This window comes from Patagioenas fasciata, chromosome 1, assembly GCF_037038585.1.
Source record: "Patagioenas fasciata isolate bPatFas1 chromosome 1, bPatFas1.hap1, whole genome shotgun sequence".
NCBI lineage: Eukaryota > Metazoa > Chordata > Aves > Columbiformes > Columbidae > Patagioenas > Patagioenas fasciata.
The window spans coordinates 161,535,318-161,551,006 of record NC_092520.1 but is presented as its reverse complement, the minus strand read 5'-3'; the positions used below and the strand labels follow the sequence as shown (position 1 = coordinate 161,551,006).

Here is a 15,689-nt window from a genome sequence, read left to right as displayed (position 1 = left end):
TATATAGCTTCTGAATCTAAAATTGATATAGATGTACTGTCATATCTGTAGAATATGCTGCATTGATTTTGTCTTCCTTATCTCAGACTGGGAAGTCAGTCAGCTAGTATAATTCCTGATGGCTTTTTGTGGTCTTTCTGAATTGTTATTGTTATCAATGTTATCTAAATTTACCAAATTTAGATCAAATCTTTTGAACAGTTTTATTTTAATATTGCTTAGGAGGGCTTTTCACTAATTAGTGGTGATCTCACATTTGCAGAACACAAACTTCGTATACTTTTTCAAAGCTATAGGGTTTGGTGTTGATGTGATTTAATTATTTATGATCATGTATACATACATTGCAAAGTGGTGGCCTGTCTACAGAAGATCACAAATCAGTCTTATATTTCTTTATTGCTTGGCAATGAGAAATGGATTTGTTTGTTTTTTTAACTAGATATTTAGAATTTAGAGGACATGTCCCACCAGATTTTTACTTTTTTAAGGTAGGTCAAATTTTGAACCTGAACAAGTTGATATTGTCCATTCTAAATGTGCTGAGAGCTGGAGTGGCGTTTGTTCATTTTGGTTTGGCTATTTGCAGTTGAGAATTACTGGATTTAATTAGATGAAAGGCCTTGAAGTTTGAAACCTTGTTTACCTAGTCAATTATAATGTCCTAGTTACAGATTTATTATCATGAGGCAAACTTTCATAAGCATCACAGCAATTGACTGATTTACAGAGTAGATTTACCAGAATGAGCCTGAAGTCTAAGGCAAAATGGGCCTTGTTTGCAATCAGTGCAGGAAGATGACATTGCGAGAAACATTTACACAGGTACAAATACTGCGGGAGGTTTTCTCACTTGAACACACTTCCCATAGTGTGTCCTTCTGGCAGGCTACAAATTCTCTTCTGCAGTAGTTTGTGGCCAGTCACTTCACATGCTCTCTTAAGCCTGTTGCTGTGGTCTTTGATGTTCCTCCTGCACTCTCAGGTAGCTGATGTGCCTGGTTCTGTCTTCCTCATGTGCCCAGTCCTGATGCCATTTCAGTTTACTGAAATTAATAACTAGAAAAGATACTTCAAATGATTTTTAAGTAGTAGATTTAGTCAAGCATGACTACTCATCAGGTTTTATCGCTTTCTATGAATGTTCATGGCATTTGAGTTTTATTGGTATGAACATTCTGTAGGAAGTAAACTTCAAAGTTTTTTTTTAATCTAGTGGATTTTTTTAACTTGCCCATTACCTGGTATTGGAGTAGCTGTACCATCATTCTGTCAGGAACACACAGTTCAGATAAAGTCACCTAACAAATGGAAACTAATGTGTCTCTTGTACAGAGCACTAACATACTGAAAATTGTTTTTGAAACCACAGTGGGTGATACCAAAGAAAAATGTCCAGTGCTTTTGGAACAGTAAACAATCAGAGGAAAACAAGATCCACAAGCAGTTTTTCCAAAATAAGTCAACCTACTTAAATGTTAGCTGCAAATTATTCATTCAGTTTTATTCAGCGTATTGTCAAAGCACCTAAGGGAGCATAGCTTTCTTGCATCAAAAAGAAAAACCCAAACACCAAAACCACACTTCATCTCTACCGAGATGAAGTACCGAGTAAGCCGTGTACCCTGCATGTCCGCAGCAGAACGCTAAAGGGGACATCTCATGGGCAGAGGCCTTGCCTTCAGCCCGTGTCCTGTGACCTGAGAGTTTGGAGAACTGGTGATGGCCGAGGCCCTTGCACGGCACTGGTGCACCCAGGTGCTGCAGTCCCCTCCCTGCAGCCCCTAAAACCTCTCCCACCCCTGCCTGGGGCTGGCTGAGGGGTGCTCATGCCTGGGTTGTCCTTCTTGGCCCTCCTTACCCAGCAACTCCTAATCCCTGTGATGCTGCTTCACCAGACACTTTTCGTAGGCACAACTTCCTGCTCACTTGGAGGGGGACTGAGGTTTGGAATCTGGTTTCTAACACCTCAGTTGCTGTTCCTATTGTTTACTGACTTTTCAGGAGCTTCTGAACATCATTTACACCAGCACTAGCTTGCCTGTATTGATATTTAAGTGCCACCAACAGAAATGTTCTGGCTGTTTCATTTGCTTGCTTCTAAAATATCTGCCTTTATCTGCTTTTGCTCAAAACTTCTGCTGGCTTTCCAGTTCCCTCTTCTAAGCCTCGTACTGACTTTTCATTAGGCTTCTCTGGGGGAGATCATTCAAGACCAAGATGTGTTAACTCATCAGTTAGGCAGGCTTAACCCAGCTTTCAATGATAGCTTCAAGTATGTTTAATACAGCCCTCTTTGCCTACCAGTTGTCTTAAAGTTACCATAGGTAAACTTTTTTTGAAGGGACTTTAAAATGGTTGTTTAGCATTTTATTCCAAAATGAAGCTCAAGAGAAATGGAAAGGTCTTTTGGATTTTTTTTTCTTTTAATTTGTGAAATAGTGGAAATTAAACTTTGCCATTTGACATCTTCTGTGTGTCTTGTGGTTGAAGGTAATGTCATGGTGTCCTGCTGATACCCTTTATAGAGAGACTTAAGCATCTAAATGTCATCTATTTTTTTTTTTTTCTTATTTAAATGCCAAGCCTACTGTTAGGCACCTAAATATTTCGTGGACTTGACTACTGGATAGGTAGAGAGGTTGAAGGGGAAGGAGGGAGAGAGAGAATGAGTTGGTTTCTATGGCAATACATAGGGTTTGGGTGGGAGGAATTATTCCCATTTTATTTAAATATCAATTGACTTACCTGTCTTCTGAAGACAGGCACAATTCATGCCATTCTGAAGCACAGGATGCTGCTGAGACACTGAACACATTGTCACATAAAATAAAGATGAAATGGATGTCACATAAAATAAGGATGAAAAGAGGGTTTGGCTTGCCCCTATGTCTCTCTGCGAGGAACTGTAGCATCCTTGTAGGAATTGAGATGAACCTTCACTCTCATCACAAACAAATGGGGCTGGAGAGGGACAAGACTGTTGTATGGATATGGGGTCTTCTACTAGGCAACATTTATTGTAAATCAATGCTCTTAAACCACCTCACAGACAGATCTTTTGGTTTGCTCGCTTTCAGTTTCACCTCTTCAGCTGAAATACTGAGCTGAAGAGGAACAGCTTGTGCCTTGTGATCTCTCTACACCCACCCGCAGGAATCCCTGGTCAGTGAGGGTTACTCCCCTGTGGCGTTCCTTTTGATGCTTTTGTCATCTTTCTATAAATAGCATCAGCAGAACATTTCCAAGTTACTACACCAAGTCTGATATACAAGAAAAAAAAGACAACAAAAATATTAGAATCCCAAAGACCATTCTTTTTAAAGCAGGGTTGAATTGGGAACTGTACTTAGAATGAAGTCTTTGAAGAAGAGATAGAGTAAAAGAGGGCTGTCCATCTTTCCATTCATGTCTTCATTAGATGTTGCTGAGTGACAGTATATAGCTCTGCAGTGTGTCAGCTTGTTATAACATTGAATGATAAACTGTAAAACTGAATTAAAATATCTGATGCTGTTGCTTGTTTTGTCTATTTCAAGGGTCCCAAAGGTGAAGCAGTTGGTTCTATAACTCAGCCATTGCCCAGCAGTTATTTGATCATCCGAGCCGCTTCAGAATCAGATGGTAAATAGAAAGGGATGGCTTCAGTTATCTTACCATGTCTGTTGTATCACTGTGATTGCAGTTTCATCATTGTTAAAGTTCCCTTTAAGTTAGTGCATTCAGTTGTGTTGGTACTGGTAATTTTTGATCACTATTAAAGGAAGATTTTGACCTGAATAAACTGTCATAGAACTCCTTGCAGTTGCCTTGCATTGGCTGGGTAGGGGAGGGGGAAGGGGTTATTTCAGATTTAACTTTATTAATGTATGTCTAAATACACAAGCTAGTTCTTCTCTGAACTGCTAATGTAGGCATTCTTTCTAATGAAAGCACTTGTGTGTTATGAAGTGTAGCAGTTGCACAGAGTTCTAGCAGTAAAAATTCCCTTAAAATATAATTTCATGACACCCTTTATTACTGGGAAGGTGGTGGTAGATATCTGTGCAACCATCTTCCAGGGTTACAATGTGGAAACAAAATTTCTGACTGTTGTGTAACCTTTTTAGCAGCTGCTTTCCTTTTACTGGTTAATAAGTTATACCCCTGCAGACTTTAAAAATAGGAGTCTATTTGCCTTCTGTATTGGAAAATGGATTAGATACATGGAAATGGTGAGATAAGGAGTGGAGAGAACACACACATTTGTGTAGTTACTTTTTACAAAAAAAAAAAAAAAAAAAAAAAAGCATGTCTGCTATTTTATATTGAAATGGCATTTAAATGCTGTCTTTATAGCCACTTCTCCAGACTGTTGTTATATTGTATGAGCAAATGTTGCCAACTGATGCAGTTACTTAGTCTTTAAAACTGGAGCAGGGCTGCAGGCAACTTGAGGAATTCAATGGTTGGGAGCTGGATGGAACCATACTTGCATTAAGGAAGAAAAACTGGAGTATGCTCCAACAGAATCGTGATTTACCTTGCTTGTCCTACCCTGAAGCATCCCTTGTACCAGAGCTGGGTAGTTGAGAATTGTTTTTATGTCCCCACCAGATTATGAAATCCGATACATGTAATGTGGAACAACTCTGAAGTGTAAGCAGAGCAGAAAGGATTGTGGAATTAGGAAACGGAAGTTGTATAGTTCAGTTAGATCCTTAATTTTTAATCTAATAATAAATCTGTCTTTAGGCAGGTGTTGGATGGATGCTTTGGAGCTGGCACTGAAATGTTCAAGTCTCCTTAAACGTACAATGATTAGAGAAGGTAAAGAACACGATTTGAACTCTTCAGCAGACAGTACTCATGTCTCTCTCTATGGTCTGCTTCGTGCTAACAACTTGCACAGTGGAGAAAACTTACCGTAAGTGGATTAGTTACTAAACCTGATTGTCCTTTTGGCAGAACCTCGTAGTGATAACTTCTCCATAGGGGGAATCTTTTTCTAAGGTTGCAGTTCTTTTTGCTTCAGAATTCTTTTTATATGACTTATTTACACTGTGGTTTATGATGTATGTGGATAAAACAAAACAAAAACCTAAAATTTTAATTTTTTGTGTCTTGATGTTGGTCTCTCTTGTTAGCTTCACCTGAAAATAATAAGCTTAGTACATGTGACAAAAGTTGGGCTGTTCTTTGATTAAATAAATGAATAATTCAGTCATTACTTAAATGGTTTCAGCATGTCTCAGCTTTGAATCATCAGATGGATGAATAATGATTCAGTCACCTGTTAATATATTAAATTAAATGAACAAAAATCGACATTATCTGTGAAATAATCTGGTATCACCTAATGTCAGAGTGCCCTTGAGTAAGTCTCTGTTTATTTCAATAAATACTTTCAGACAGATTTTTGGGACCGTAAGCTTTTGTGGAAATATATTATTAAACAAGCATGAGGAATGAATGGTGTTTTCAAACACTTCAGTTGTGGTTCCCAACCACATTAGAAAATGTAAAAAATTTAGTAATTTATTTGAAATAATTTGGTCTGAAGCTTGTGCTCTCTTAGTAACCTTCCACCACTTTGCCGTAGCTTCAGGTGGATGCAAATTTATTTCAAATAATCCCTCCCACTCATTAAGATTTAGCTGCCCATTTTTTTGGGGTGAGCAGGAATTTTGTACTGCTGTTAAGAGTACGTTTCTGTATTTGAGACAGAAGACCTGGACTGGAATAAATGCATTTTTTTCTGGCATAGATAGTCTGAGAAAAGCACAGAAATGGGAAATTATTGCCCCCAGCCCAGATTCAAGGCCCTATCCAGGTGACCAAGCAGGCTCAGCTACAGTTTTGCTCCTTCTGTTATCTCATGGAAACAATAGAACTGTTGTCTACAATTCAGCTGGAGATCTGTACTCATGAGTAATAGTTTAATATCAGCAGCTGGCCCAGATTACAATCACAGCAATTAGTTACAACTGTTAAGTCTAATTAAGACTAATGGTTTAATTAAGTAGATCTTTGGATATAGCATATTCTAAGAGTATTCAGTGTGCTTAACTATATAAGCAACAAAACCTGCAGACCTACTTTTAGTGGGATTGGCAGAACAGGGAGAAAAAAAGTGAAAGCAATTTTAGCTTCAACTGAGAGCTAGCTTTTGTAAGTACATTAATAGCAAGAGGAGATCCAAAGAAAACATTGAACCAATACTTGTTTAAGATGATCACCTGAAAAACAGGGATGAAGAAAAATTTGAGACATTCAATGCTTCTTTTGTTTTGGTTTGGTTTGGTTTTTTTTTTGTTTTGTTTTGCCTCAGTCTTTAATAATACTAGTAGAACTTAGGCTGCCTGGTCCTCTGAGTTGAAGGACCTAAGGGCAGGAACAGTGACTTTGCATTTGTGGGCACTGAAATTTTAAGAGACCAGTTGTCTCAGCTGAATGTTTATAAGTCCATGCAGCCTGATGGGATTCATCCTAGTGTACTGAAGGATCTAGTGGATGTTATGGTAGGACCCCTCTTGATCATGTACCAAAGGTCTTGGGAGTCTGAGGAGGTCTCCACTGACTGGAAGCTGGCCGATATCGTTCTGGTTTACGAGAGCATGAGGGAAGACCCAGGAGACTACAGACCTGTTAGTCTAATCTCAGTACCTGGAAAAATTGTGAAGATCATCATACTGGGTGCTGTTGAAAGAACAATGGAATCATCAGGCACAGTCAGCATGGGTTCACAAAGGGAAAGTCCTATTTATCTAATTTCGTATCTTTCTGTGATAAACTCACCTGCACAGTGGGTGAAGGGAAGGTGGTGGATGTGGTTTTTCTGGATTTTAGTAAGGCTTTTGATACTGTCTCTCACAGCATCTTTCTGTACAAGTTATCCAGCTGTGAGATGAACAGGTTCATGATGTGCTAGATGAAGAACGGGCAGAAGGGCAGAACTCAGAGGGACATAGTGACATCACTGGTGTTACTCGGGGCTCAATCCTAGGACCTGTTCTGTTCAATATTTTTATCTAATGATATGGATGCAGGTGCTGAATGCACCATTAGCAAGTTTGCTGATGATACCAAACTGAAAGGTGCTGTTGACCCTCTCAAGCATAAGAGGCCTTGCAGAGGGATCTAGATAGATTGAAGCATTGGACATTTACCAATGGCATGAAATTTAACTAGAACAAATGCCAGATTCTGCACCTAGGATGGAATAACGCCAGGCACAAGAATGAATTGGGAGAGGAGCGGCTGGAGAGCAGCCCTGCAGAAAGGAATCTGGGGATGCTGGTCAACAGCAGCTCAGCATGAGCCAGCAATGTGTGTGCCGGCAGCCCAGAGGGCAAACTGCATCCTGGGGTGCATGAAACAGCATCACCAGCCCATCAAAAGACGTGATTATATTGCTGTATTGAGCGTTGATGTGGCCTCACTTTGAGCTGTGTGTGCAGTTCCGGGCCCCGTAATTTAAGAAGGGCATTAAAGTCCTTTAATATGTCCAGAGGGCAACAAAGCTGGTGAAGGGGCTGGAAGGAATGTCCTATTAGGAGCAGCTGAGGACTTCGAGTTTGTCTACTTTGTAGAAAAGAAGACTAAGGGACAACCTCATTGTTCTTTCCAGCTTCCTGAGAAGAAGTGGAGAGGGAGGTGCTTATCTCCTCTCCTTGGAGTCCAGGGATAGAAAATGTGGGGATGGTTCAAAGCTGCATCAGGGGAGGTTTAGACTGGACATTAAGAAGCATCTCTTTGCCAAGAGGGTGGTTAAACACTGCATCAGGCCTCCTAGAGAAGTGGTTGATGCCCCAAGCCTGTCAGCACTTAAGAGATATTCAGACAATGCTTTTAATAACGACCTTTAACTTTTGTTCAGCCCTAAACTGGACAAGCAGTTGGACTAGAAGACCATTGTAGGTCCCATCCAATGAAACTATTCTAAACTTGATGCATTTGACAGTTCAGTGAGAAGAGACCATCCTAGATGTTTCCAGTGAAGCTAGTTTGGCGTTGTTGCCAGATCAGGCTTGATATTGGCAATGTTAGTGTGTATTTTATTAATGTTTGGGAACATGAAGTTATTGTGTGAAGTTGAAAATTCATTTAGCCTTTATTTTTTATAGGTTAAACGACAGTGAAATTGAAAGGCATCATTTTAAAGATCAAGATATGTACTCTGACAAGTCTGATAAGGAAAATGACCATGACCACGAGGAATCTGATAACGATGGATTGGGGAAAAGCGAAGAAAGTGATAGTGACACATCAGAGCGACAGGATGATTCTTATGTTGATCCAGAACCAATTGATATCAAGGAAACTACTTATGTAGAACAGAGTCCTGAAGAACTTGGAGAGGTAAAAGTGATATTGATGTAGTTAACAAGTAAATTTTCCAAATAGAAAGCTGATATTTTAGGACTCGGACTACACTTGAAAGATGACTTGCAGGATTGGCTTTCATATTTTCAGCAATAACATGGGGAAAAAGTTCTGTTCACCTATGTGCTGTTCAGCTTTGGCGCTCTTGTGCTTTTGTCTGAGGTTTGACAGACATAACGAGATCATCTGGAATATTGCTTGGACAGAAGGTGCTCAGTTTGAAAGGGCCACCTGCAGAAGAAGTTGACCGTATCTAACCATTCTTTTGTCGTTATTTCTATTTGGTTTTTATTAACCTACTCCTTTTTTTATGTTGAGTAAAAATCTTCACGTTAAGATTTTCATACAAGCTGACACCTCTGTTCTTCTACTGCAAGAAAGGAGTTAAGCAGCTGTAGGCCCTACAGAGTTCAGTGGAAGGCTTGCTGTATTTTGATGTCGCCTTGCCTTCTCATATGATGCCCCAGAACTGCCATTCCACTTCTGCAGATTGTCTTACGTATCTACACAGGCAAATATGACAGAGATTTATATGTTTTATTTGCTATAAAGATACCAAAAAACTTAGTAACAGAAATCAAGATGAATGTTTTCACAAATCTCACCTTTCTTCTCCAAGTACTAACTCTCAGATTTTTTTCTTTCATACCTATGGAATGTAAATGCTTTGTGCTTTTATTGCTTTCCAGTATTGTTTCTAGCAGAAGCAGTAGTTTTGGAAAAGCTGAGGAGTTCAAGTTGCAAACAATTCTTCTGTGTTTTAGAGCTGTTCTGGGAAGAGAAATGCTTTTCCTATAACTTTTGCTTTTGATTTCAGAAACTGTAAGGAAGAGTATCTACCTTCTTCTTGGACATAAAGGAGCATATTGGAGTGTGGCTGCTGGTTTTTCTCAGTTGCCCCTAAGCAGTGGTTTTGTTTAAGGAAAACCACTGATACTGTTGACTTGTCAAGGCAGTGAAAACCATAAATGTGGCAGCTTTCATCATGGGAAAAAGCTGTTAGAATGAACAACCCTTTGCTGTATAAATCTTGTACGTGAGGACACAGGATCATGAGCTTGATGCCTAAGAAGGGACTAGGGGAGGATTTCTGAACAACATTCTACCTCAAAGTTTTTTGTTTTGTGGCTGGTGAAAACAAATGCAGTTTTTCACAGAATCACACAATGTTAGTTTTTTTAATGCTGAATAGTATTTCTGTCATGCTTCGTTAAAGATATGTGTTTTTAGAGAAACTTGATTCTTCTCCTGTAGTTGCTTTAGCTTCTCTGAGTGGTACATTTTAAATATCCATTTTCCATTCTTATTAGATTCTTAGAATGTGTTGACCTGTCATCTGGAGGATTATTTTCTTTCTCCTTTGTGTAAGAAGTTTGTTGTTCATCCTAGGCAGGGGAGGCTGCTCAGACAGAAGTAGTGTCAGAAGAAAACAAAAGTCTCATCTGGACACTGCTGAAGCAAGTCCGGCCAGGAATGGACTTGTCCAAGGTCGTTTTGCCTACGTTTATCTTGGAACCTCGTTCTTTCCTGGACAAGCTGTCTGATTACTACTACCATGCAGACTTTTTGTCCGAGTGAGTCAATCCTATCTCTGGTTTTCATTCTTTTCATTTTTTAAACTAAGATGGGGTAACCATGTATACTGAAACATTTGATCTGGTCTCCTTAACAACATCATAGACTGCTTAGAGATTGAATGTTTTATCTGACAGTGTATCAGTCATCAGATATCCTTGTTTTCTGAAAGGCGACTGCTTGACAGCTCATATGGTACATCTTGAAGTCGGGCCCCTCTTAGTAATTTCATAGCAGTTGCGTTGCAGACATTTCTGGTTTAGCTTTTGGAGACTGGCTAGAAGACTCCTCAAAATTAAATTTTTGTTTTTGTTTTTTTCTCTAGGAGGCATATTTAAAATGGTAAAACAGCACTAGTTAACCTTTTTAATACAATATTAACTTCCGTTCAGATATGTAGTTGCCTACTCAAATGTAGCTGATAAAGACTGTGAATTTAAATATTATTCACCTCTGAGTTCTGTATGTGAGTAGGCCTGTTCTCTAAAGTAGTGTCTTATAAATGGGCGAACTTCAGAGGGTGTGGGACAGGATTTAATGTTAAAAAGAACAGACTCAATTATGGAAATTCGATTTCCAATTTTTTGTTTGATTTCCATTTTCACACAGTTATTTGAAAAATATGAATTTTATGCGATCCAGCCACAAGTTTCACAGTACCGCAAATCACAAAACCTTTGTTTTAGTCAGCTCCTAGATTCAAGATACATCATGATTGATAGCGTGTTAAAAACTGTAACAATACTAATATTTGTTCTGTGGGTTCTGTTTGTTTCATAGAGCTGCTCTTGAAGAGAATGCTTACAACCGCCTGAAAAAAGTAGTGAAATGGTATTTGTCAGGATTCTACAAAAAGCCAAAGGTGTCCTCTCATATATTATTTTGTCTTTACTTTAGTCACTGTGTCTTGCTTGAGGGCTTAGGGATGTGCTGGAGTAAGTTTTTATTTTAAAATTGTATTGTTAAGCATTTTTTAAAAGCAAATTTAAATGTTCATTATTTATGCAAATGCTTCATGGACTTTTATGGTCCCTAACCATGCTTAAAATATACTACAGTGAATTGTTTTACTCCCTTGGAGTAGAAGTTGAACTAAACAGATTGTGATAAAGTTGAACCAATTTTATGTTTACAATTCTTCAGTGATATAATAGCATGCTGCAGTTGGAAGATTAATATTTCCATTACTTCATTTAGCTTAAATACTCCTTATAGTCATTCTGCTTGGAAACAGTATTGAACGAATAAAAGTACTTACTAACTAACTTCAGAAAAAAGGTCTGTAATAATTCTCCTACCAAAAAATGTTACATTCTGTTTGTCCTTATGTGTAGCCTGGAATAGTTTAGCAGATATACTAGGTCTGTGCCTGTTTCCTTAGAATGAAGAGCAGAGTAATTGAGCCTAACATTCAAATTATGAAATCAGGTACAATGTACTTTAGCATATATATTATGTTTTTGTGTGTGCGTGTCTTCAGTGACAGACTGATAAAGTACTTTGTGAGTTCTCTACCTGCATTGTGTGGTTACTCTCTGTTCTATTTTTGTTCAGGGACTAAAAAAGCCGTACAATCCTATACTTGGTGAGACTTTCCGCTGCATGTGGATTCATCCAAGGACGAATAGCAAGACTTTTTACATTGCAGAACAGGTAGCTGCAATAACCAGAACAACTATTTAAAAATATAAGTGTTGCATTTTTGTGTTAGCCAAACAATGTGGTAGTTTCAGAAAATGTATTTAAATGTATAAATATTATCCTAAAAGCTCTCCTAGTGAATGTAGTTTTTTCACAGATGTCTCTTTTTAGTGCCTCTTTGTAGAGAGACAGAGAAAGCTGTTTCCAGCATTTCTGTTCCTTCTTCCTACAGTAAAAGTCAGGTGCTGATTTTCTTTACTCTTGAAATTCACTAAGTGTTTACTTGATCTTTACCTTTAAAGATTATAATCACATTTCATGTCTATTAACTGTATGTGCAGCTTGAATTTTGCATTCTGTTACGATTAGCTTAAGGTTTATACTGTATTGTCTGTTCTTTTTTCTTTTCCTTTTTTTTTTTTTTAAATACATGTTCTTTTCAACAGGTATCACATCATCCTCCAATATCTGCCTTCTATGTTAGCAACCGCAAGGATGGTTTTTGCCTTAGTGGTAGCATTCTGGCCAAATCAAAATTCTATGGTAAATAATGTTTTTTTCAGTTGTACCCTTATTGGGGAGTATAAAATCAGTGCAAATGAACTGTTTTGTGCCTGAAAGAAGGCTAGTAGAAGAACCAGGGGCTTGATCATTGTATTGTCCTTCCCTCACAAAGTCTTTGCTACTGGTCTTCTGAATTTTAATTGCTATTTTTGGAATATTTTGATTTTGAATTGGAGAAGCTGTGTATTATATTACAGCACCTTCACTAGACAGGAGAGATTGCTATGCTAAATATACTGCTTCCCTTAGTTTTGTTGCTCAGTTATTAGGAAATGTTGACTGTTGTCTTGCAGGGTGAGCAATGTGATTTTCTGTCTTTGAATTCCAGGGAATTCATTATCTGCCATACTAGATGGAGAAGGACGGCTAACATTCCTCAATAGGGGAGAAGATTATGTGATGACAATGCCATATGCTCATTGTAAAGGTAGTGGATTTTTTTCATTCTCTAACTGGCAAAATTATGAGAACAGAAGTTTATTATTCTAAATAGTACACTGTGTTGGATTCGAGCTTGTCATCTGAGTGTTCTGAACATGGGCAACATTGGTGGCTCTAGGCTTCCACGTATTTGATCAGGACAAAAATGCATCTGTTGTTTAAACAATCATCTATTTTTTGGCATAGATTTTTTTTTTCATTAATAGTAAAAGCATAAAGAACAGTTTTGAGCTTTCCCAATATGTTCCTCCAGCAAGCGTAAAAGGCCATCTAGGATCTACACCTCACTGTGTGATTTGAGTGTAAATCATGACCGTTTATGTTTGGTTTCACTCTGGGAAATCAGTCAGTAGTTCGTAGAGCCTTCTGGAAGGTCAGTAGTAGTACAAATTACATTGCAGAATTGCTGATTTTTAAACTGTTACTTATTCAGGTTTATCTGCCCAAATATTGTCTGCCAGAATTTCTTTCCAGAAGCATTAGTCAGCAACTATAATATTTTCTTCATTTGAGATGTGTGAAAATCAATTAGCAGAATTAGATAATTTGTGTTAATTTGGTAGGCTTTTCTCTTTCCATTGTGCATGGGATGTTTGTAATATTTTGTTGAGATTTTTTTATCGCTTTGTTGACAAAAATAATACTTAACAATTAAAAAGTGCATAACATGCATACATACATTACAGTCAAGTAGGAGGAAAGAAAACTAGTGTGACTAATAAAGCTGATAGAGAGGGAGAAAGGTAGAAGAACATGCAGGGACGGAGAATATGCGTGATGAAAAAATCATATTTGAACATGTATCCAGTGTATGTAAAATATATTCAGTGTTTCAAATGCTGGATTGCAGGGGGAAAGAGAGTAATAATGGGAAAGAAAGTGTACTCAGCCTTGTCAATCTTGTACTTCCAAAAGTGTCTCGAGAGGTGATCAGTGTTGTCTTTTTGATTGTCCATGATTGTCTTCACCTGTGGTCTGACTGTACACACTGTTTCTGTTCAAGTGATGTTTCTCTTTGTTGTAGAGTCATTTTCTTGTCTTAACCTCAAAAGCTTCCCTCCTCCAGTTGTCTCCAATGAGACGAAATACCACCCTTGTCAGAGCCAGCAGCACGCTGCCAAAGATAGGTCTTCGTAAACCATTTTTCCCAGTTATCTATAATTCATTTAGATCTTTTTTTTGGTTTTGCTTGGGTATCTTATTTGGCAGAAAGATCACGCTTATCATTAGGAAAGGTCATCCGAAAAGATTATTTTTTTCCTCTGGCACAGATATGTTTACTCAAGGAATTGTGCCCAAAGAGTTTAAGTTTTTCATCTTGTTCAGTTACAAACGCTCATTTTCGCTGTCTTTTTTCTCTTGCAGGAATTCTTTATGGCACAATGACCTTAGAGCTTGGGGGAACGGTCAACATCACCTGTGAGAAAACTGGCTACAGTGCAACAATTGAATTCAAACTCAAGGTGAGTAAATGCTGTGAGTAGGCACAAGAAGGAGAATGAGCATAATGATAATTAAAAGAAGATTATTAGGTCACTCCTTATATATTATGTGATTTAATATGGAATTGTCTTTTTGGAAACTGAGGAATTTTCATTTTAACTGCTACATATCCAGCTGTGTTTACCTAGCAAATAGTGTTTTGGTTTATGTTTGTTTTTTTGTTTTGGTTTTGTTTTTTTGTTTGTTTGGATTGGTTTTTGTTCGTTTATTTTAAAAAAATCTTTGTATATTGTCATCTCTTTTCTTAATGTGTTTTTCTGGGTTCAAAGGTTTTGACTGAAACACACAGTTCTGTCTTCATCTCTGGTGATAAGAGATGCAAACATATTGGTGGTTGTATGAATCTTTTAGAACAACTCTAGTGGAGAAAAAGCAATGGTCTGTCTTACCTCCAGCAGTGGCACCAGTGTGTGTCTAAGAAAGTGTAATATACCATGGTGATTTTTAATTCTCTAAAAATGTTCAGGGTCTTTTTAAACTCCTGAAGAGCCCTTGGAGAAGAACTCAGACCCAGGTTCCCCTCTTCCATCCTGGGTAAATTTAAGTTGCTCGTGACACCTTGAATAAAGATGATGCAAAGGCTTTGGCGAACATTTGTATGAGCCTAATATCCAGTGCTAAGCAACAGTTTACTTGTCCTATTTCTGCCAGCTGTGTGTGCTGTAGGAGCACCTCCCCGCTCACAAAAGCTAAACAAAGGTTTCCAAACTACTTACAGATGGCTTACACTTCTTAAAAATGCATTTGCCATCTTTGAGGCAGAAGCTGATTTAACACGGAATGGATAGTTGTTAAGAAGTGTGCACGTGGAAACTGTATTCAGTTGAAATTATAGGACAAACATGAAAGTTAGGAGGCTGTGTTAATTGATATTTACCTCATCAGCCCACAGGATACATGTGCAGACTATCAAAAAGGCCAAAAAAATCACTGGCCATCACTTCTGTTGTTGCTTCTGCAAGAATTAATCTCTACTAACAAATGGTCCTTGGCAAAGTGGTGAAATTAGTTTAGCAAATGACTGCTTCCTCCAAGATATCATTGTGCCAGTGTTTTCTGCATAATTTTCCATTTTCTTTCCACATTTCTTAGACAATGCCTTTGTTCAGCAAATCTTTCCAGAAACAACAGCATGAGAGAACAATTTACTGTGGTTTCAGACTTGGTTGGGGGATTAAATAGGCAGAAACTATAATATTAAAAGCCATCTCCGCTGTTAACGTCACATTTCATAAATTCACTTTTTTCCTAAACACTAAATATAAATGCAGAAGTAGTTTGCTATTACCATAAACATGAAAGCATTTCTTTTTGTTTTGCAGCCTTTTTTGGGTAACAACGACAGTGTTAACCAAATATCAGGGAAAATTAAGCTTGGCAAAGAAGTTCTGGCTATTTTGGAGGGTCACTGGGTAAGTAGTGAGTGATGGTTTTTTTATAAATTGTGGCTGATAGTTGAGACAGGTGAAAATATAACTTAGTTACAAAAAAGGCTCAAGTTTTAAAAAAGAGTTGATTAAGTACCACTTTTACAGAAAGTGTCTCTTTAGAGTTAGACAGTTCTCAAGAAGGTATAGAATCAATATAGTGTTACTTGCAAC

At 37.9% G+C, this 15,689-nt stretch overlaps 1 protein-coding gene across 4 annotated transcripts in view; it reads left to right on the top strand.

Annotated features, from left to right (window-relative positions):
- Positions 1-15,689, top strand: part of OSBPL8 (oxysterol binding protein like 8) — a 100,063-nt gene that overhangs the window by 75,100 nt on the left and 9,274 nt on the right. For all 4 annotated transcript variants that reach the window (XM_065837876.2, XM_071799366.1, XM_071799364.1 and 1 more), the window contains 10 exons: positions 3,540-3,624; positions 4,735-4,906; positions 8,106-8,340; positions 9,754-9,938; positions 10,720-10,801; positions 11,494-11,592; positions 12,027-12,123; positions 12,473-12,571; positions 13,951-14,048; positions 15,411-15,500. In XM_065837876.2, the coding sequence (XP_065693948.1) occupies positions 3,540-3,624; positions 4,735-4,906; positions 8,106-8,340; positions 9,754-9,938; positions 10,720-10,801; positions 11,494-11,592; positions 12,027-12,123; positions 12,473-12,571; positions 13,951-14,048; positions 15,411-15,500 (1,242 nt within the window). The remainder of the gene's footprint in view (positions 1-3,539; positions 3,625-4,734; positions 4,907-8,105; positions 8,341-9,753; positions 9,939-10,719; positions 10,802-11,493; positions 11,593-12,026; positions 12,124-12,472; positions 12,572-13,950; positions 14,049-15,410; positions 15,501-15,689) is intronic.